Source organism: Podarcis liolepis (assembly GCF_965112155.1).
Source record: "Podarcis liolepis genome assembly, chromosome: 12".
Lineage (NCBI taxonomy): Eukaryota > Metazoa > Chordata > Lepidosauria > Squamata > Lacertidae > Podarcis > Podarcis liolepis.
In genome coordinates, this window is record NC_139563.1 from 48,738,678 (window position 1) to 48,762,186 (window position 23,509).

Consider the following 23,509-nt stretch of genomic DNA (forward strand, 5'->3'; position numbering starts at 1 on the left):
GCAGCCCATGGGACTCTCAAGAGTCTCCTCCAGCACCATAATTCAAAAGCATCAATTCTTCGGCGATCAGCCTTCTTTATGGTCCAGCTCTCACTTCCATACATCAGTACTGGGAAAACCATGGCTTTAACGATACCTTGGAGAGCTGCCACTAAGAGTAGGCAAAATTGGGTTGGGTGGTGGAGCAGTAGTTTAATCTAAGGTCCTTTTGTGCGTTCATTCTTGAAGATGGAACTAAGTAGGGGTCAAGTTACTTGTTACATTAGCTGCATGGCTAGTAGCCACATCAGGAGGTTTAAATTTTTTAAAACCTAGATGTGTCGATTTCCCAATTTTCATTGGCCCTGTAGCACACCAGGTCCCTTCCCAGCCAGGATCCCAACTAAAATCACCTCCTCCTTTCCCACTGCAGTTAATCTTTTAGAAAAATCTCTTAACAGTATAGCCAACTGAATACTTATTCTGTGGCACTGCATATGGTCAAAGGCCTGGTGAGAAACGGCTAAGGGAGCTGGGCATGTTTAGCCTGGAGAAGAGGAGGTTAAGGGGTGATATGATAGCCATGTTCAAATATATAAAAGGATGTCACATAGAGGAGGGAGAAAGGTTGTTTTCTGCTGTTCCAGAGAAGCGGACATGGAGCAATGGATCCAAACTACAAGAAAGAAGATTCCACCTAAACATTAGGAAGAACTTCCTGACAGTAAGAGCTGTTCGACAGTGGAATTTGCTGCCAAGGAGTGTGGTGGAGTCTCCTACTTTGGAGGTCTTTAAGCAGAGGCTTGACAACCATATGTCAGGAGTGCTCTGATGGTGTTTCCTGCTTGGCAGGGGGTTGGACTCGATGGCCCTTGTGGTCTCTTCCAACTCTATGATTCTATGATTCTATATCAGACGACGGGTTCTGTGATTTTCCTATACCTGGCTTTCTGGGGAAAGGAAGTGACTACAATAGAAAGGAAGGCAGCACCCAAAATAGCAAAAACCCTAAATAAATAAAACAAAAGAGAGAGAGATATTACCCTCTGTTGGATATTAAAGGAGAGTTTGTTGATATATTTGCTATGTTAACTAATACCTTTGCAAGCACCTGAATCACCAAATTCGGCGATGCAGAGATTCTGGATCCTTGAATGCAAGCAGTTGGTCTCAGAAAAGTTTAAGCATGCATGCTAGTGGCAAAACTGACTTATTTAAAAGCAAATTGGCTTTAGTTCCAAGCCGGCCGACTATTTGGGCATCCGTGTGCGCGCACCTATGTTATGTCAACAAAGGCGCTGTTGAAGTCTAACAGTTGCAGGAAAGGAAATAACCTTGGAGAACATTTAGATCATTTTTATATCTTCTCAGGAATGGCCAGCTTCTCCCCAGCCAAGATGTGGAGGATCAAAGGCTCCTTGGCGATATTATCCTTATCAGGCCCAGAAGTTTGATGCCCCCTTCTCCCCATCCCACAGCCAAAGGTCCTAGCTGGCCCTGTATCCTGGTTGCTAGGTAACCCTTTACATTCGGTTTTGTACTATATTTTGGAGGCTGGATGTTTGTGGTTAATTGGTAGTGGCTTTTAGCGATATTAAAATGTTTTTGTTTTTTGTTTTTTAAGACATGAGAGTAGGTTCCATACTTGCAGCCATTACCTACTGAGCCTTGAATTAATTTGCTTTTACTCAGTGTAATTGAAAAAGCAAGGTTTATACGGTGACTAGGAATGTTTGCCTTTCTTCTGGCATTCCACACAGGTGGTTTTTTTTTAAGCTGGTGGTTGTATTTGAATTCCTAACCCCTAACCTTCATGTTTGCAAGGAGATACGGTGAAAAATATACAGGAATCCCAGTATTCCACAAGCAGGGTGTAAGTGCTACAAATGTTTGATGTATTACGGTATTTTAATATTTTGTTGGAAGCCACCCAGAGTGGCTGGGGCAGCCCAGCCTGATGTGCGGGGTAGAAATATATTATTTATTTATTTATACCCCACTCATCTGGCTGAGTTTCCCCAGCCACTCTGGGCAGCTCTCAATCAAGTGTTAAAAACAATACAGCGTTACATCTTAAAAACTTCCCTGAACAGGGCTGCCTTAAGATGTCTTCTGAATGTCAGGTGGTTGTTTATCTCTTTGACAGCTGATGGGAGGGTGTTCCACAGGGCGGGTGCCACTACCGAGAAGGCCCTCGGCGCTGGTTCTCAGTGTTATTATTATTATTATTATTATTATTATTATTATTATTATTATTATTATTATTACAGTGGTACCTCGGGTTACATACGCTTCAGGTTACAGACTCTGCTACCCCAGAAATATTGCTTCAGGTTAAGAACTTTGCTTCAGGATGAGAACAGAAATCGTGCTCTGGTGGCACGGCAGCAGCGGGAGGCCCCATTAGCTAAAGTGGTGCTTCAGGTTAAGAACAGTTTCAGGTTAAGTACAGACCTCCGGAACGAATTAAGTACTTAACCTGAGGTACCACTGTACTACTACATCACCCTCTCTACAGGCGATTGTGCAAAAATCACCTTTGTTGTATTCTGGCTTTTCCAGCTTCTTTAGATCATTCTAAGTTCTACTGTTATATGAGAGGAAGAAAAACTCCCTTCTCCCTACACCATGGAAAATTTTATACACTTCTCTCATAGCCCGCACTTAAGTCCAAATGTCGTAACCTTTCCTTGTAGGGGAGTTGCTCCAGCCCCCCGTTTGGGCTACCCTTTTCTAAAACTTTCCAGCTTTTACAACAGCCATTTTGAGATGCGGCAACCGGTGCTGAACACAATATTCACAGCGCAGTCACACCATGAATATTGGCAGTTTTACTTTCAATCTAATGATCCCTAACGTGGAATCTTTTCACGGCTGCCATTCACTTGGTCGACATCTTCATCAAGCGATCTGCCACAACTCCAAGATACTTTCCCTGGCAACTTCATATGCCGGAAGCGTCTAGGTCAGGGGTCTGCAACCCGTGGCTCCGGAGCCGCATGTGGCTCTTTTACATCTTTGCTGCGGCTCCGGGGCGGATACTAGCGACGGGAGGAGGCGCATTGTGCGCCCCGACACTCCTCACTGTGGCGGGTGCTGTACTGGCTGTGACGTCGCATGGGGGCGGTGCGTGCGTTAGTCACGCACCGTCCCGACGTCACCTTCCCGCCCGCTATCAGATTGTGGCTCCGGAGATATATTTGTTTTAAATGTCGCAATGGTTTTGCGGCTCCCAGTTGTTTTTTCTTCGGAAACGGGTCCAAGTGGCTCTCTTTGTCTTAAAGGTTGCAGACCCCTGGTATAGGTGAAGTCATATGTTATTTGCTCTAGTGAACATCAGTTTGCACTCTCTTACATTGAACTGCATTTCTGATTTTAGCGCCCATTCATCCAGTTTGGAGAGGTCCTTTTTGGATTAAACCACCCAGAACAGCAAACCAAGCTATCCCATTCCTAACCCCCAAATGCCAATCATTTAAAAACAAGTTTAAAAAGCACCAGCCCCAATACAGACCCTTGGGAACCCCAATTCTCACACCCCTCCTTTGAGAGAACTGCCATTTTCCCCCCTACTCTTGAGACTTCCAATTCTTTAACCAGTTACTGCATCACCCCTATTGATGTGCTTATTGATACTCTCAAAGTACAGTGGAACCTCGGGTTATGTTACCCTCAGGTAACGCAAACTTTGGGTTGCAAAAGAGGCAAACGAAGAAGTGTTTTGCCACTGGTGCATCTGCAGAAGCGGTCCTCCGGTTGCGAAAACATCGGGATACGGCCGGACCTCCAGAACGGATCCCGTTCGCAACCAGAGGTACCACTGTACTCTGAAAGAACAAGACCTAACTCTGTGTAAGCCATGATGTTTCTTCTCCTGCAAGACATTTTCTACATGCTTGCTGATTATATCTTTAATAATGCTTTCCACCAGTTTTCCTGGAACAAACATCAAGCTAATGCCTGTAATTTCCTGGGATCCACTTCTAAAAGTTGGTGTTCCGCCACTGGTTTTTAGTCCTTGCCAGTCGTAGGGGCGAATTACATATTTTTGTTAGCAAATGAGCAATTTCACATTTGAGTTCCTTTAAGAACTCTTGCGAGAATATCATCTGGAACTGTTGATTTGTTGGTTTTTAATTTGTCAGGAAGGCCTGGAATTCTGTCTCGATCGTCACTAATTCCTCGTGAGAAAATTAGGCATGGAGATTTCACTGTCAGCTTTCTCAGTCGGGGATGTTGTAGGTGCGGCATAATGATTTGTCGGATAGAAAGGGACGGTTATTATCCCAATAATTTCAGTCACTTTTAAGGCACTTTCGGCTGTGGTCAGTACGTACCCTGACTTTTGTGTCCATTTAGCTTTTGAAAAGTCATTAAAATGCTTGCTGCCTAGAGACAGGCACTGCTTTCAATGGAGACTGTTCGTTCTTCTGCCAAGACTTTCTGATTTTCTTTTCTCTTCCTCTTAAAGAAGTCTTTGCTCTTCATGACTGTATTATTTGATTCTAGGCAGCTCTGCCCTTCAAACTGCATTATCTTGATGTTACTCATTCTTACAACAGCTCTGTGTGAGGTGTTACATAACTAATACTGCAGTATTCATATAGGTGGAGGAACAGGAATGAGTTCCAGTGATCTGCTCAAACCACAAAGTGCTTCTTGCTTCTCGCTTTAAGAATTGGTGCTCCCAGAAGGTCACCCTTGTATTTTGACACCATAAAATGAAACTGTTGATAATCCATAACTGGATCGGAGAAGGACTACGGCGCTGTAAGGCTAAAAGCAGGCAAGAGTTTGAAACAGTAGTTTGAAGGCACTTCGCTTACCCACACCTACGGCATTTTCCCTCAGTGTTGAATCTGGTCAAACAGGTTGGGGAGGTTTTGGGGAAAGAGCCCCAGCTCCCTTCATTGGCTTGGTAGATGATTTCCTGATTGTTAGGTTTATAGCTTTGGAGTCTCCAGACAAGAGACTGGAGACACCTTTTCCCAGCCTTGGCTTTCCCAGATGTTCTTGGGATTGCAGCTCACAGCCAACATGTGGTCAGTGGTAGGGGGTTATGGGCGTTTTGGTCAAGCAACACCCAGAGGAGCCAAGGTTGGGGAAGGCTGATTTAGAGTAGTAGTAGTAGTGGGACGCGGGTGGCGCTGTGGGTTAAACCACAGAGCCTAGGACTTGCCGATCAGAAGGTCGGCGGTTCGAATCCCCGCGACGGGGTGAGCTCCCGTTGCTCGGTCCCTGCTCCTGCCCACCTAGCAGTCCGAAAGCACGTCAAAGTGCAAGTAGATAAATAGGTACTGCTCCAGCGGGAAGGTAAACGGTGTTTCAGTGTGCTGCTCTGGTTCGCCAGAAGTGGCTTAGTCATGCTGACCACATGCCGGCCAATAAAGCGAGATGAGCGCTGCAACCCCAGAGTCGGTCACGACTGGACCTAATGGTCAGGGGTCCCTTTACCTTTAGTAGTAGTAGTAGAGGAGCCAAGGTTGGGGAAGGCTGATTTAGAGTAGTAGTAGTAGTAGTAGTAGTAGTAGTAATTAATTAATTAATTAATTAATTAATTAATTATACCCCTCCCATCTGGATGGGTTTCCCCAGTCACTCTGGGCGGCTTCCAACCAAATATTACAAACAATACAGCGTCAGACATTAAAAACTTCCCTTCAGTTGTCTTTTAAAAGTAAAATTGTTTATTGCCTTGACATCTGCTGGGAGGGCGTTCCACAGGTGCCACTACCGAGAAGGCCCCCTGCCTGGTTCCCTGTAACCTCACTTCTCGCAGGGAGAAATAGATTCTGTGTATATAAATTTGCAGAGGAACAATGGGATTAAGGTTTTTCCTCCACTCTGTATGTTTATTTTATAACATTTTTCCTGTGAAGAAAAGGCATGTTATCTCTGCAGACACAAATTCACACTTTTGAGAACTGCAAAAACAAGCATCTGTGATATCTTCTTGTTAGAAAAACTGCCCCAAATAATCTTTGAGAGTAATGTAATTTAAATAGAAAATCTTTAGAAAGATTTTCCCTCCAAAAGCATTTTATTTTTAAAAACCCGATTTGAATAAAAAATATATATCCGATTTTTAATTTTTAATTTTTTTTAAATAAAAAAGTCATTCATTTTTATCCTCCCTGGGATGGAGGCAAATGTAGTTCTGGTTGGCTTCAGGAATAGGAAGCTGCCATCACTGTGGTTATCACTGCAGATGAAGTGTTGCCATCCGTGAGGGTTGCGAAGCTGCAAAGGTGGAGAGTTTTGATATTTAATTTTCAGCATTCGGACATTTGCTGAGTATGGGGAGTGGGGGGGGGGCAATGCAAGTCTGTAAAGCCGTTAGCAACAATACCATCCGTATCCCAGATTCCGAACGGAAGTCAGTGATTTGTTGTTGTTGTTTAGTTCTGTCCGACTCTTTGTGACCCCCTGGGCCAGAGCACGCCAGGCACTCCTGTCTTCCACTGCCTCCCGCAGTTTGGTCAAACTCATCCTGGTAGCTTTGAGAACACTGTCCAACCATCTCGTCCTCTGTTGTCCCCTTCTCCTTGTGCCCTCCATCTTTCCCAACATCAGGGTCTTTTCCAGGGAGTCTTCTCTTCTCATGAGGTGGCCAAAGTATTGGAGCCTCAGCTTCAGGATCTGTCCTTCCAGTGAGCACTCAGGGCTGCTTTCCTTAAGAACTGATCCTCTTGCAGTCCATGGAATTCTCAAGAGTCTCCTCCAGCACCATAATTCAAAAACATTAATTCTTCGGCAATCAGCCCTCTTTATGGTCCAGCTCTCACTTCCATACATAAGTCAGTGATAAACTTGTTTAATTGCTGAGTCTCACTCGTTGGATCATCACCTGGTCACGGTGAGTGGGCTTGCACATTCCTATGATCCTTGTGAGCAAAGCTGTCGGGAATCTTTTAAAAAAGCAAAGATTACCAGTGTCAAAGCAATGATTCTTCAACATCAGCTTCGTTGGACTGGTCATGTTGTGTGCGGATGCCTGATGATCGCCTTCCAAAGGAACTATTCCAAACTTAAAAATGGAAAACGTAATGCTGGTGGTCAACAAAAGAGGTTTAAAGACTGTCTCAAGGCAAATTTTTAAAAATGCAGTATAAATGCCAAGAATTGGGAAACACCTGCGAGTGCTCCAGTTGGAGAACAGCCTTTACCAAAGGTGTCGTGGGCTTTGAAGACACTTGAATTCAGGGTGCAAGGGAGAAACGCGCTAAGAGGAAGGCATGCTTGGCAAACCATGATCACCATGATCAATTCCTGCCCAGAAACCTATGTCCCCACTGTGGAAGGACATGTGGATCCAGAATTGGCCTCCATAGTCACTTGCAGACTCATTGTTAAAACCATTTTTATGGAAGACAATCTTCCTCAGCTACGAGTGATTGCCAGAGAAGAAAGAATTGCTGTGTTTAATGTTTTCCCCATTGGCAATTGGAAATTGCAGGTTTTTTAAAAATCCATTGAATATTTAAAGTGGTGGGTAGAAGGGAGGGAGCCCTGGATTTCTAGGGCTTTTCGCAATTTAAGTCTTGAATATGATTAACGCATTGAAAACTACTGTGAAGCTGTAGCACAGAATGTAATTTCTTTTAAGATGCCAAAATAATGCAGAAATAGGTATTTCAGTAATCCAGCAACTTTCTTCCTCATACACTAGATTTGTTTTCAGGAGTGCCGTAGTCATATTTTGTTGGAAATTGATTAAAAACAAAACACAAAACCCCAACCTATTCCAGCTAAAAATAAATATCCTCTTGGTAACCATTCCCTCCCGGCCTTCTCTAAATGGTAGTAAATGCAGAAGACTTACTTGTGCATAATGTAGCCCATGCTCTGTTCAACTAGTTTTTAATTTGTGGACCTTGAGCAATTTCCATTTATGTGTTTGCTCCATCTGAACAGTGATAATTAGAATAATCAACTCACGGTTTTGCAATGAGATTGTCATTAATTACATATAACCCATATTAAGGAATAGAATTCCTCATTTGAATTTTTAGAACGTTCTCAGGAACTGATTCTGTATGTGGATATAGTTTTGTGTCTCTCTCTGTGTGTAATACAACATGGAACATTTCTTTATGGATTCCACTTGCGTATCAGAACAGCCTGAGAACTCATCTCAATTGTACCTATACAGTGGTACCTCGCAAGACGAATGCCTCGCAAGACAAAAAACTCGCTAGACGAAAGGTTTTTCCGTTTTCGATTTGCCTCGCAAGACGAATTTCCCTATGGGCTTGTTTCGCAAGACGAAAACGTCTCGCGACTTTGTTTCCTTTGTCTAAAAACAAAGACATGTTTTGTTTATAAAGTTAATTTATTTTCCCTTCAATTTTTGAACTGCTCTTTACAGTATGTGTGACTTTAAAGAGCAGTTAATAAACTGTTGTTGTACCAAATTTGGCTTTGTTTGGACTTTTTTTGACCATAGGAACGCATTAATTGATTTTCAATGCATTCCTATGGGATTTCGTGATTCGCAAGACGAAAAATTCGCTAGATGACAAAACTTGCGGAACGAATTAATTTCGTCTTGCGGGGCACCACTGTACTGTAAAATAAAACTTGTTGCCATCAACCTCTACAAGGAAAAGGAGCCATTTGTGGTTTGGAAATTACAAGTCCTTCTAGCATGTGTGGTAGAATAGTAGGTGCTTGTAGCATTCGTAGACGAACTCAAGTTTCATTAACAATTTTCCCTTATATCCCTGTGCAATATTGATCTTTTAAACTTAAAAAAGAATCAGTCCAAAATGGTCTATATATAAAAACCCAAATTTATTCATATTAATTTTAATGTTAATGCATCATACCAAAATGTGTTTGGTTGTGAAGTGTTACGTACATAACATTGGGTTGTTGTTTTTATTTTTATTAGGTATTTTGTGGTTTTATATCTTGATGTTATTCTGTGAACCACCCTAAGACCCCCGGGTATAGGGCGGTATATTAAATAAATTCAATAAATCACCACCTTTTTGTTTTTTTAAACAGGCCCCCCAATGAATCTCCCTTTAAGAGTTCCCTCATGAGAATTGCATGACCTAGAGGCGATCCCCTTTGACGAAGTTCATGAGACAAAAGACCGTTATTTATTTTTAATCTTTTTTCCAGATCCAAGAATGGACATTATAGCCTATGATGATTACTCCAATCCACCGATGCAGAGATATTGAGAGGAAACCGGAATACCTTCAACCGGACCAGTGCGTTCCACCTCCCAGCCGCGGTTCCTCGGGAACAATGTGGTTTATCCGTGATGGCTGTGGTATTGCCTGTGCGGTCGTCACTTGGTTCCTGGTCTTCTATGCCGACTTTGTGGTCATCCTCGTGATGCTGCTTCCCTCCAGAGACTATATTTACAGCGTGATCAACGCCATCGTTTTCAACACATTGGCGTTCCTGGCTCTGGCTTCGCACATGAGAGCGATGGTAACAGATCCAGTAAGTTTCCTCTTGGAATATATTAACCAGCTGCTGGCTAGTTCTCTTGTTCTTTTGAGGGTGATTTAGGGACTAAATATTCCAGAACCTATTGAACACACGCAAACACGATACGGTGGAACATTGGTTCTCAAACGGCTTAGTTGACGAACAAATCGACACCGAGAACCCGGAAGTAAGTGTTCTGGTTTTTGAACATTTTTCGGAAGCCGAACATCCGACGCGGCTTCCACTTGAGTGCAGGAAGCTCCTGCAGCCAATCAGAAGCTGCGCCTTGGTTTTTGTACGGTTTTGGGAGTTGAACAGGCTTCTGGAATGGATTGAGTTTGAGAACCAAGGTTCCACTGTATTGATACAGTACCTGGGTTTCTATCAACTTGCCCCCATGAGTGGGAAGAACTTTATTTATTTGAAGCATTGTCCCTTTATATGTGGGGGTGGGGCAGATCATAATACAGTGGTACCTCAGGTTAAGTACTTAATTCGTTCCGGAGGTCCATGCTTAACCTGAAGCACCACTTTAGCTAATGGGGCCTCCTGCTGCTACCGCGCCGCCGGAGCACAATTTCTGTTCTCATTCTGAAGCAAAGTTCTTAACCTGAAGCACTACTATAGTGGAGTCTGTAACCTGAAGCCTATGTAACCTGAAGCGTATGTAACCTGAGGTACCACTGTACTGGGGTCATGATTAAGAGAAGCTATGGAGGGGCAATAAGGCATCATTTGAATGAGATATGAAGGAGGATGGAGAAGAAATCTGTCCTTTTCTCTCTCTTCAGTAGTATGTGCAATGTTGCTGATATGTCGTGGCATGAAAAGCTGGGGAAAGCCTGTCTTGCATTCCTGTTTCTTTGGGAAAGTTCCACCGCAACTAAAATCTATTCTGAATAAAAGCGTTTCGTGTTAGCACTGGCTGGTGGCTATTGAAGGACGCCCAAGTTTTATCCAAGTGTATTTTAACTGTGGTCCTGTCTAAAGTACTTTTTCAAGCTTTCAGCTCTTCAGAGGGCTGCGAGGTTGAAATTTTCAGGAAAAAGCAGCTTTCCCCTTTGCGTGTAAGTCTTGACTTATGTTCTTATCTGGATTATTGCCCAAATGTTATCTATTCAGCTTGCAAATTTGTAACAGACGACATAGATGGGAATCTCCCAGTCTAGCAAAATGGGTGGGTCTGTTTTCGTTTTCCTAAACTTTTATTTGGAGTTCTAGCCGACCTCGAAAGAGGCATACAAATCCATGGTCTTCCCTCTAACCCTGTATTGTTTTACATTTCAAATGAACAGGACTTCCATTAACTATAGCTTCCCATTACACTTGAACAGGGAAAGTGTGGCTGATGGCGTCAGAATACGGAGCCATGGTTTGAAGTTGTCTTAGTTTCCTGCCTTGCTCTGAAGTCGTTAACCAGAGTTACCCAGTTTGGACATACAGTGGTACCCTGGTTCTCAAACTTAATCTCTTCCGGAAGTCCGTTCCAAAAGCAAAACATTCCAAAACCAAGGCACGCTTTGCCATAGAAAGTAATGCAAAACAGATTAATCCGTTCCAGATTTTTAAAAACAACCCCTAAAACATGAATTTAACATGAATTTTACTATCTAACGAGACCATGGATCCATAACATGAAAGCAATAAACAATGTACTGCAGTCACACAATCAATCAATCAATCAATCAATCAATAGGTGAACTGGGTTCCACACAGTCACAAAAACAAAACAAAAAAGAGCTGCAAAAACGCAAAATAAATAGCAAAAACAGACAGACCTCAGTGTAATACCCAAAACGGAAGTATGGCACTCAAATTGGAAGTGTAACCTTCAAAACGGAGCACGTTCAGCTTCCAAAAAAAGTTCGCAAACCGGAACACTTACTTCCGGGCTAGCAGTGTTTGGGTTCCAAGTTGTTTGAGTACCAAGGCGTTTGAGAACCAAGGCCCCACTGTAATGGGAAAATATAGTTAATGGCAGAGTTCGAGGCTGGCTGTGCCAACCCTGGAGGGGAGAGTGAAGGCCCTGTGTTTTTTAACTTCTCAAAACTTTTGCACTGGTGGTGAATACCATTTCAACAAAACTCTGTTAATGTACAGTGGTGCCTCACAAGACGAAAAGAATCCGTTCTGTGATTCTCTTCGTCTAGCAGTTTTTTCGCCTTGCGAAGCAAGCCCATTGACGGATTAGCGCTATTAGCGGCTTTTAGCGGCTTATCTGCTGATCGGATCAGCTGATAAGCGGCTTAGCGGCTTAGAAAAAGGGGGGAAGGGAAAAAAACCAGCAGGAACTCGCAAGACATTGTCGTCTTGCGAAGCAAGCCCATAGAAGATTCGTTTTGTGAAGCACCTCCAAAACGGAAAACTCTTTCGTCTGGCGAGTTTTCCGTCTTGCGAGGCATTCGTCTTGCGGGGCACCACTGTACCTAGGAGAGCGAAGTTTAACTTACCCTGTATAATCAGCAGTTCCGTGATGGGGCCTATTGAGGTTTTTTTCCCCCTGATAGTGACCGAAAGCGCTCCGAAACCCTTATATTTTCGTTTGCAGGGTGCAGTCCCCAAAGGTAACGCCACAAAAGAGTTCATAGAAAGTTTGCAGCTGAAGCCGGGGCAAGTAGTTTACAAGTGTCCAAAATGCTGTAGCATCAAACCTGACCGAGCGCATCACTGCAGGTACGGGCACATTCTTTCGTTTATGGTTTACTTATGATGATGAGCTGGGCGGCTTGATGCATTACATCTGCAGTAATCCAATATAGGGCGGGTTGTACCTGTCATTATTGTGATGCAAGCACATTTCCATCTTTCATTTGCACCTTGGCTGCATTTCGGCTCTTGCGACCTCAAGCTTTTGGCCAAGTGGAAATAGTTCTATTGCGATCTGGTGTCTGGAGAAAACATGGGTCTTTGAAGCGGATGGGATTCCACTTTTGATTTTATATACTGTTGTACCTTGGAAGTCGAATGGAATCCGTTCTGGAAGTCAGTTTGACTTCCAAAACGTTGGAAAACCAAAGCGCGGCTTCTGATTGGCTGAAGGAAGCTCCTGCAGCCAATCAGAAGCCGTGGAAGCCTCCTCGGACATCCGGCTTCCGAAAATAGTTCACTAACCGGAACAGTGACTTCTGGGTTTGCAACATTTGGGAGCCAAACGTTTGAGAACCAAGCTGTTCGAAAGCCAAGGAACGACTGTATAATTTTATTAGGTTTTCTGTTTTACAATGTACAGTCGTACCTCGGGTTAAGTACTTAATTCGTTCCGGAGGTCCGTACTTAACCTGAAACTGTTCTTAACCTGAAGCACCACTTTAGCTAATGGGGCCTCCTGCTGCTGCCGTGCTGCCGGGGCACGATTTCTGTTCTCATCCTGAAGCAAGGTTCTTAACCTGAAGCACTATTTCTGGGTTAGCGGAGTCTGTAACCTGAAGCGTATGTAACCTGAAGTGTATGTAACCCGAGGTACCACTGTAAAGCACTCATTTTTACATCCTTAAGATATCAGTGACTTCCCTTCTTCTCTTTCCACGGTTCATTTTACACATCATAAATCCGTGCATTATTTTACAAAAACTACGCCATTCAGTATTCCATTACTGCATGCATCAAAACTTGTTTGCACTGTTGAATTTATCTTAATGCTTCCATCGTTTTCAGCAGTACACAATTATTTCCCATATATTCAGTAAACGTTTTCCAATCTTCTTTAAATGTATGTTCTTCTTGTTCTCTTATTCTATATGTTAAGTCTGCGAGTTGTGCATATTCTGTCAGCTTAAGTTGCCGTTCTTTAGTTGGGACCTCGCTCGTTTTGTATTTTGGGGCTAACAAAACACAGGCCGTAGTACAGTGGTGCCTCGCAAGACGAAAAGAATCCGTTCTGTGATTCTCTTCGTCTAGCGGTTTTTTCGTCTTGCGAAGCAAGCCCATTGACGGATTAGCGCTATTAGTGCTATTAGCGGCTTTTAGCGGCTTATCTGCTGATCGGATCAGCTGATAAGCGGCTTAGCAGCTTAGAAAAAGGGGGGGAAGGGGAAAAAACCAGCAGGAACTCGCAAGACATTGTCGTCTTGCGATGCAAGCCCATAGGAGATTCGTTTTGCGAAGCACCTCCAAAACGGAAAACTCTTTCGTCTAGCGAGGCATTCGTCTTGCGGGGCACCACTGTAGTAGCATACATAATAACCATTTTTGACACCTGGGAATTTCAGTCTGAATTATCCCCGACAGAAAGGACTGGGTTTTTTGGGGAAAGTACTTGTAAACACTTTTTTCTTCCTTCATTGTGGATCATTTCCCAATACCCATTTACCCTTTTACAAGTCCACAAGGACTTTCCGTGTGCATTCGATTTACAGTGCGCATTTCTCTTTCAGTGTTTGCAAGAGGTGTATACGGAAAATGGATCACCACTGCCCATGGGTTAACAACTGCGTGGGAGAGAACAACCAGAAGTACTTTGTACTGTTTACAGTAAGTAGTTCATTGTGTGGATTTTTCCTGGAATTCATAAAGGGGCCTTGAAACGTCAAGTGGGACTTCAATGGTTATCAGTATAATTACACTGCAATTCTTATGGGAAAGTAATGGATTGTTAACACTGCAAAATGTCCGGGGCAAAGTAGTTTAAAAGGGTAAAAGCAAGCTGGCAAAGGTATCCATTATTACCTATTTAAAACATCCCATCTTGGATTGGATCAGATTTCACAGTGGTGGGCAACACACATAGATATATGTATATTTATGTACATATATATGTGTACACACACACACACACGCGCGAAAAAGAAGGTATACCCTCTTTGAATTCTGTGATTTTACATATCAGGACATAATAACAATTATCCAGGAATGTTTGTTCTGTATCTGCAGAAGTGTGCATGTTTGTTTGTGTATCTGAAGAAGTGTGCATGCACACAAAAGCTTATAACCAGAACAAATTTAGCTGGTCTCTAAGGTGCTACTGGACAATTATTTAATTTTATTAAGTTTTTATTTATTTATTTTGACTGCATCAGACCAACACGGCTACCTACCTGAATTAAAAAACTTAAGTTCACCTTATGATTAAATAGCTTGTAGAACCACCTTTAGCAGCAATAATTTGAAGTAATGGTTTTCTGTATGTCTTTATCAGTCTCTCACATTGCTGTGGAGGAATTTTGCCCGATGTTAGAACCCGGGATGGAAAAGCTAGGAGGAAAATGGCTTTTAGGACCTGGGTTGGGGGGGCCAAAAAATGTCTAGTCACCACTGGGGTGTGTGTGGGCAACACTTTTTATTTATTAATTTGATGAGCATGAACTAATATGCATTCAAATAAGTGACACATTGTTAATACCACATTTTTAGCAGAAAAATTGACACGTTTAATTTGGTGTTTACAATAAAAATATTGGTACCGTACTTGAGTTTTCAAAACACTCCGTAACATACTATCTATTCTTAACGTATTCTTTAAGGCTTCAGATCACATACATTTCAGTAATCCTTGAGTGTCAGCCAGGTGCAAAAAACGGCACCCCGACTTTTTGAGGTGCTCGAAAATGGAGAATCTTTAGGTGCAAAATGCACCTAGCACCCTGCTAATATCGAACCCTGATTTTGGCCCGCTCTTTACAATGCACTCTACGTGGGGCTACCTTTGAAGGTGACCCAGAAACTACAACTAATCCAGAATGTGGCAGCTAGACTGGTGGCTGGGAGTGGCCACCGAGACCATATAACACTGGTCCTGAAAGACCTACATTGGCTCCCAGTGCGTTTCCAAGCAAAATAAGTGCTGGTGTTGACCTTTAAAGCCCTAAATGGCCTCAGCCCAGTATACCTGAAGGAGCGTCTCCATCCTCATTGTTCAGCCCGGACATTGAGGTCCAGCTCCAAGGGCCTTCTGACGGTTCCTTTCCTGCGAGAAGTGAGGTTACAGGGAACCAGGCAGAGGGCCTTCTCAGTGGTGGCGCCCACCCTGTGGAACGCCCTTCCATGAGATGTCAAGGAAGTAAACTGTAAAAACTACTCTGAAAAAAATATTATTCCAAAAATGAAACCTTCATCTGGTTGTAAATATTAAGATTATACCAGCAAGAATGACTCTTTCTGTAAAAAATAATAATGATTTAAATCAAGTCTATCTTCTACAGATTATTTTGCTTGCTTGATAAACCATCATATTTCAAAAGGGTTTGGCCAGGCTTTGGGGGGGAACACCCTGCTATTATTGCATGGAAGAATAGATCCCCTCTTACCCTTGCCGTTATCTCATAATTCAGTATTGTTAGAGAAGAATAGACCTCTTGTTCAGTCAGTTTACTCCAGGTATTTTTCCACTGGATATAGCTAGGCCTGTTAATTCTTTGGCTGAAGTAATTTAGGAGATGAGGTTGAGGATAAGGCTATCTCTATAAGCATGTGAGCTTGAATATATTTATCTGTCCTGAATGCCATGTCTTTGATTTCGGCTTCAGCTTAAAACCGGCAAACAAATTTGAGGCATGCAAAAATGCGCCTTGAAGTCTGTGTGTCTTCATAGTTCAAAATCCTGTTGTGTTTCAGATGTATATAGCACTTATTTCCCTTCATGCCCTGATCATGGTTGGATTTCACTTCCTGTATTGCTTTGAAGAAGACTGGACAAGTGAGTATATTGACAAATGCCATGCTTTCTCGTGAACTGGATCCGATTCTTTTCGAGCTAGCAAATTGCTTCGTGCCCCCGATCCACAAAGTTGCTCTGTGCAGGATTTGCCAAATCAGGATGGTATCCAGACCATAGCTGTCAACCGTCCCTTAATTGGCGGGAAACTCCCTTATCCCAGCGCCGTGTCCCACTGCTGTCCCTTATTGATGATGTCCCTTAAATTTCCCGGGTTTCATGCTCGCCCGGCTCGGGAGGGAAGCAGTGGCTCAGGGTCCTCTGCCACGCGAGAGTGCGCGCGCATGAGCTGCCACATCTCCGTCTTTCCCTTTTCCCCCTCAGGGGCGCGTCGTGAGGAGACGGGTGGTAGCGGGCGGGCAGGCAGCCTCTCTCTTGTGAGACTTCCACCGCGCTGCCAGGGGAAGCCAGAGGCGGCAGCAGCTGAGGAGGTGGCCTGAGGGAGGAGGAAGAGGAGGGGATGGGGAGGGACACAGAAGAGCGAGACTTCCGCCACGCTGCCAGGGGAAGCCGGAGGCGGTAGCGGCTGAGGAGGCGGCCTGAGAGAGGAGGAAGAGGAGAGGATGGGGAGGGATGCAGAAGGGCGGCGCTTCAGCGGCGCCGCAACCGCCTCATGCCGGGCTCGCGGGCGCGTGGGCGAGAGTCTCTCTCCCTCCCCCCCCTCGGGCAGGGAAGGGCCGATGGAACTCCTTGCGCCAGGACGACGGCAGCCCCAACGTGCTGCTTAGCAGACCCTCCAACCAGTGCAGCATCTTAATGTAGTGATTTCCCCCTCTGCATCCCTTTCATAACTCTATTTTTATAAATCATTTGTCCACCCAGAGTTCAAATTTTAACTACACGTTTTCTGTCAATCCTACCAATGTATGTAACTCTTTACAATAGCTTTTCAACTAAATTATAAACTTTCCCCCTTCTTTATTAAAGAGGTCCTCTGCCTGGTTTCTAATTCTGCCTGTAAGCTTTGCGATCTGGATGTCGTTCATCAGTTTTGTCTGCCACTCTTCTTTGGTGGGAGTTGTAGACCCTTAGAATCATCTAGTCCAAGCCCCTGCAAAACACAGTCAGTGGCAGCCAAACCAGCCTGGCTCCATCAGTGCCGGATTTCTGCATAAGCTAAGCCAAAATCCCTTATTTTGGCTGCTGATCCCTTATTTTTGAGGCTGCTGGTCCCATATTTTCAAATCTGTAAGTTGATAGCTATGATCCAGACATGCAGAATGGTCTCTTCCTACTGTGGTTTTGTGCATGAATCAGCCCTTTTAGGTCCCGTATAAGTTCGCTGGACTCTCAGAGGCAAGGGACTGTTAATAGTTCGTGTTCGGCATCCGTTCAGCCAAGGCTCTGAAGTGACACATTTTTAAAAAGCTGTTTCCCATCCTACTCAGATTTGGGTAAAACTGTCCCATTGGAGGCCATCTGCATGGTGCAGCCCTCACAGACATGTGTTTTAAGAAATATAGAGTATTCCATGTTTCAGTGAACCCCCAAAATAAGAAATAATCTCTCCTTGTGTGAAGCTAGCTAGGCTGAGTGAGAAGGAGCCTATTTTCTAAGGCTCTGAAAAATCCCCCTAAATAGTTTAATCTATGTACTGTGACTTACTTGTTTTTATATTAATTTCCCCCCTCTCTTATACATAAAAATAAATTTAAAGCAGAGCATCAGTTACGCTTTGTGTTTTATTTATTTTTGAGATTAATTTCCTGCCCTTCACCCTAAGGTCGCAGAGTGGGTTACATAGATGATGATGAATGTATTAAAGACAACTATGTATATTAGTCATCTCCAGCTGTCAGAATGCACAAGAGCTCAGGGCTAGGTAAAAGCTCTGGAGAGATACAGTGATACCTTGGTTGTCAAACTTAATCTGTTCCAGAAGTCCGTTCCAAAACCAAGGTGCGCTTTCCCATAGAAAGTAATTCAAAACGGATTAATCCATTCCAGACTTTTAAAAACAACCCCTAAGACAGCAAATTAACATGAATTTTACTGTCTAACGAGACCATTGATCCATAAAATGACAGCAACAACCAATGGACTTTACTGTAAAATAAGACAGTATTGTAAATGATAAAAATTAAAATTAATTTCTTTTCTTACCTGAACTGACAATAGTCATTGTTTGGATGGGGGGCTTTTATCCATTTCCGCAGTCACACAATCTATCAATCAGTAGCTGAACTGGGTTCCACACAGTCACAAAAATAAATGAACTGAAAAAGCCTCGGAAATAAATAGCAAAAATAAAACGCCAAACTTAATCCATTCTGGAAGTCTGTTTTACTCCTGAAATGTTCGAAAACCAAGGCTCAGCTTCTGATTGGTGCTGGTGCCCCCGGAAACAATAGCCAACAGCCACATTGGATGTTCGGCATTCCAAAAAACGTTTGCAAACCGGAACACTTCCGGGTTTTTGGCGTTTGGGAACCAAGGCGTTTGAGAACCAAGGTACCACTGTACTTGATTGGAAGAGGAATCCAGATGCTATGAATTTGGGTAGTCTTTAGGGTGCCACAATACTTTTTTGTTCATGTTGCAAGAGACCAACACAGCTACTTCCCTTAAAAATGTCTTCAGATCAATAAAACTAACACTTGCCTAAATTTCTCACATCCTTTCCACAAAAGTGTAGTGTGTTCTAACTTTGGCAGTTGAACAGGTATATATGTATATGTATATGTATATGTATATGTATATGTATATGTATATGTATATAATGCCATGCCTCCATTTAGTGCACAATGCTTAAAGCTAAAGTGCAAGCCAAAATCTATACAATCTATACAAGAACCTTCTAGGAAGTGTATAAATTGTGCTCTCTATATTTGTTTTGCTTAAGCTCCCGCAAAGAGCTACATGCTGAAACGATGTCTCTGGCTGCCAGCTTTCTGCTCATATCCCCCCCTACCCCCCCAAACAGAAACAAACTTTTGCTACTGAGATTTCACCATGCTTTGTGCAGTCAGACAATCGGAACAAAAGAGCTAGAAGCATTTATTTTTAAGAGACTGGAAGCTGAGGTTTTGACAAAGCTGAATTTCCAGTTCTACACTTGACTAAAATGCAAATGACTTTGATTATTCCTAAAACTATTATTTACACAGGCTTTTAAGACTCAATTCTGTTCTTAACTATTTTTATTGCAGGCTTTTATGATGGGTTGAAAGTATATATTTCTCTAGTCTATTGTTTTGTGTATTGCATTATTTCTTACTTGTAAGTCTATTGTGAATTCAGTGGAACCTCGGAAGCCGAACGCCTTTGAACTTGAACGTTTTAGCCCCTGAACGATAGAAAACCGGAAGTGATTGTTCCGATTTTCAGAAGCCAAACATCGGGTGCGGCTTCCAGTTGGCTGCAGGACAGTCCTGCAGCCAATCAGAATCTGCACCTTGGTTTTCGAACTGTTCCGGGAGTTGAACAGACTCCCAGAACGGATTAAATTCGAAAACCAAGGTACAACTGTACAGATAATTCCCATTTCGCACAAGGATTCCATTGCAGACCCCCACTCACCTAAATCTGCCCCGCCCTGTTCCGTCCCTTTTCATGACATCTTTATGATGTCATAAAGGCTACAGGCTACTTCCGGGTCCGGCGCTGTCATTCGGATGCGCCGAAACAGGGAGTTGCCTATATTATAACAACATCCATTGGCTCCTGCCCTTGCCTGGAATACCGTATCACACTTTGTTGTTGCAGAGTGCAGTTCTTTCTCTCCGCCGACGACTGTGATCCTTCTTATCCTCTTGTGTTTTGAGGCTCTCCTCTTCCTAATCTTCACGTCTGTAATGTTTGGAACGCAGGTACACTCCATCTGCACTGATGAAACGGTGAGTGCTTCCTGATCTCTTGCTCCCATCCCCAATTCCGTACAGCGCGTGAATTTGCTTTATTCTTTTGGATGAATGCCGCTTTTAAGAAAAATGCTTTTCTCACTCTGGTGAGCACGTTCCCCAGGCAGGTGTAAAAGTATTTTATGAATGGTAATCGGAATCACCTTGCAGTTTTCTTTCACTCCACCAAATAGACTAGAATCTCACACAACAGTCTGGTATCTTAACGGCTTCTGTAATTCCAAGTTCCCAGTTTTCACTGGGTTGTAGCAAAAGTCAGTTCTACTCAGAGTAAACCCATTGATATTAATAAACATGACTTAACTATACCAGTGAGTCTACACTAAGCAGAACTTTGTTGGGTACAACCTATTGTCTCTTATTATTGTTCACACCTTGACATGCAAAGACAATATGAGATACATGGTAGAAAGCCGTTTTTATTCACGAGCAGCTGTATCCTAAAATAACAATCTTCACCATCCAATTAGGTGGGAAACATGCAAATTGTTAAGACTATATTTAGTTGGACCATAAGGTAAAGGTAAAGGGACCCCTGACCATTAGGTCCAGTCGTGGCCGACTCTGGGGTTGAGGCGCTCATCTCGCTTTATTGGCCGAGGGAGCCAGCGTACAGCTTCCGGGTCATGTGGCCAGCATGACTAAGCTGCTTCTGGCGAACCAGAGCAGCGCACGGAAATGCCATTTACCTTCCCACCGGAGTGGTACCTATTTATCTACTTGCACTTTGCTGTGCATTTGAACTGCTAGGTTGGCAGGAGCAGGGACTGAGCAACGAGAGCTCACCCTGTCATGGGGATTCAAACCGCCGACCTTCTGATCAGCAAGTCCTAGGCTCTGTGGTTTAACCCACAGTGCCACCCGCGTTGGACCATAGTGTTTCATTAAAGTGGATGTCTTGGGTCTTTGCTTTCTGCCCCTTTCAAAGGAGAATTTTGAGGAACTATTATGTTGTACTATTGACCTTCGCTTGACACACCTGAAGGAAACCTGTAGTCTCAGCATCCTTTCACAACTTCTGTGTCGCAGGACGGATGTGTCTGTGTTCCGACATGGCTGCTGGGGGGTGCACTCCCTAGTTAGTAGGATGTTCTTTTATTGTGAATTGACAGCTGTAAATAGATGCCACTCTGACCCAACACAGTCATTTTTGTCCTCTGCTTGTTTCCCCTCATAAATCAGACGGAAAGGCCTGTTTGTTTCCTTTGTTGATATCCATTATGAACGCGGGTTGCGCTGTGGTCTAACCACTGAGCCTCTTGGGCTTGCCGATCGGAAGGTCGGCAGTTTGAATCCACACAACGGGGTGAGCTCCCGTTGCTCTGTCCCAGCTCCTGCCAACCTAGCAATCCCAAAGCATGCCAGTGCAAGTAGATAAATAGGTACCACTCCAGCGGGAAGGTAAATGGTGTTTCCGTATGCTCTGGTTTCCGCCACGCTGTCCCGTTGCGCCAGTAGCGGTGTAGTCCTGCTGGCCACATGACCCGGAAAGCTGTCTGCGGACAAACGCCAGCTCCCTTGGCCTGAAAGCGAGATGAGCGCCGCAACCCCATAGTCGCTTTTGACTGGACTTAACCGTCCAGGGGTCCTTTACCTTTACCTTATATAAAAAGGTTGTCATGAAGGTGTGCTTGGCAGCTTAAGTAGTATCTTTAAAAAAGCAACTTCTGCAAAGGGCATTTCCTATAGATGATGAACAAATATTTAACTATCCATTGCTATGTGTGGGAAGTAAATACTTCGTTCCTGGATTAAACAGCTTTGAACTAATGAGGTCATCTATACCTGAAAGTGCATCCGTGGAGTCAGAACCTGTAGTGTCACTACTTAATCTCCCCGCCACACCCACATCCTACCAGGTGACCATGTCTAAGTTCATCTGCCTAAACCTACAGGTCATGCTTTGCAATCCTAAGCAGCCTTACTGAGCTGCATATTTCACTTTGTTATGTGGGGCTTGCTCCTTAGTAAGCATGCTTAGGACCGCAGCCCCAGGCTGCAGAGGGTTTTGCTTAAGCATAAACCTTCCAAGAACTCTATGCTCGCTTTCAGGTTAACCGCTTTGCTCTTACCCATGTTTTCTTGGGAGCTGAAAGTACGTAATTTGAATGCCAAAGCAGAAAGGGTTAAAAATGAATAATCTCCAAAGAAGAAACTGTTCTATACAGTCATACCCTGGTTTTCGGACAGCTTGGTTCTTGAACGTTTTGGCTCTCAAACACCACAAACCCAGAAGTGACTGTTCTGGTTTGTGAACTATTTTTGGAATCCGAATGTCCCATGGCTTCTGATTGGCTGCAGGAGCCTCCTGCAGCCAATCAGAAGCTGTGCTTTGGTTTCCAAAAGTTTTGGAAGTCGAATGGACTTCCGGAATGGATTCTGTTCGACTTCCAAGGTACGACTGTACAGGTTATTTACCTACCATATTTTTCGCTCCATAAGACGCACTTTTTTTCCTCCTAAAAAGTAAGGGGAAATGTCTGTGCGTGTTATGGAGGGAATGCCTACGGATGGCGGGGGGGATCTGCTGCAGTCGTGAGCAGAGGATCCATGGTTCCCCTTCCTTCCCCCCTCCGTGGCTTTGAAGCAGCAAAGCGGGAGAGGAGCTGCTTAAACAGGTAGGTATAAGCGGCTCCTGTCCGGTTGGCTCCTTTAAAGCAATCATGCTCTTTCCCTCCCTCCTCCCCGCTCAGCTCGCTGAAAAGCTCCTTCTCCACACCCCCACGCATGCTCCTTGTCCCTTCAGTGTTTTTCCTTCCCTCCCCACTTAAAACGTGGTTACAAAGCACGGATCCACATGGATCCTCAGGATTTTTGCATTGGGCTACCCCAAACTCACCATCAAATCACATGTCTGTGGCCACAGCATGAACCACAAAAATCATATACCCACTGTTTGTTTCAGAATATTTTTTTCTTGTTTTCCTCCTCTAAAAACTAGGTGCGTCTTACGGAGCAAAAAATACGGTAGTCACTGCTTCCAATGTCACTCACATTTGCTGCCGCTACAAAATTTTAATTGGGTGCTCTTATTTATTCAAACTATTAATATACCACTTGACTACCATCGGCTCTAAGTGCTTTACAAGGATACAGTAAAAAAAGGTAAAAATCAGTTAAAACTGCAAAATTAAATTTCAATTAAAATGTCTGCTGGAATATAAATGTCTTCAGTAGGTGCCAGAAGTTCAATAACAGAACAGCATACAAATGTCCAGCAGGAGCGGGCAGGAGTTAAAACACAACAAAATGATTCTGTATAAAAATGGCAAATTACTAACTGATGGCAGCAAGCAGAAGGCTAAGAGCTTCACAGTTCTAAAAGGTATTAAATGACTCGAGCAAAACAAAGTTGTTCACTGGTGCCAAAGGGACGTCAGAGTCAGTAGCCGGTCAGTTTCCCTGGGGAAGGCATTCCAAAGCCATGATGCCATAGCAGAGAAGACCTCGCCTGTGTGTGTGTGTGTGTGTGTGTGTGTGTGTGTGTGTGTAGAGGGAGTGACATGGAGAAGCACATTGGAGGGAGATCTTCATACCTGGAAAGGTCTATGCAGAAGGCAGTACATCAGGTACC

The 23,509-nt window shown here is 43.7% G+C and overlaps 1 protein-coding gene across 4 annotated transcripts in view; it reads left to right on the forward strand.

The window, feature by feature from the left end:
- The window catches only part of ZDHHC3 (zDHHC palmitoyltransferase 3), a 53,463-nt gene that overhangs the window by 17,786 nt on the left and 12,168 nt on the right, over positions 1-23,509 (forward strand). For 2 of the 4 annotated variants that reach the window (XM_083468516.1, XM_083468519.1), the window contains exons 2-7: positions 1,351-1,494; positions 9,109-9,438; positions 11,975-12,099; positions 13,800-13,896; positions 15,976-16,057; positions 19,781-19,911. In XM_083468516.1, coding sequence (XP_083324642.1) covers positions 9,133-9,438; positions 11,975-12,099; positions 13,800-13,896; positions 15,976-16,057; positions 19,781-19,911 — 741 coding nt within the window. In that variant the 5' untranslated portion in view covers positions 1,351-1,494; positions 9,109-9,132. The remainder of the gene's footprint in view (positions 1-1,350; positions 1,495-9,108; positions 9,439-11,974; positions 12,100-13,799; positions 13,897-15,975; positions 16,058-19,780; positions 19,912-23,509) is intronic. The other 2 variants (XM_083468518.1, XM_083468517.1) reach the window with 1 other exon arrangement.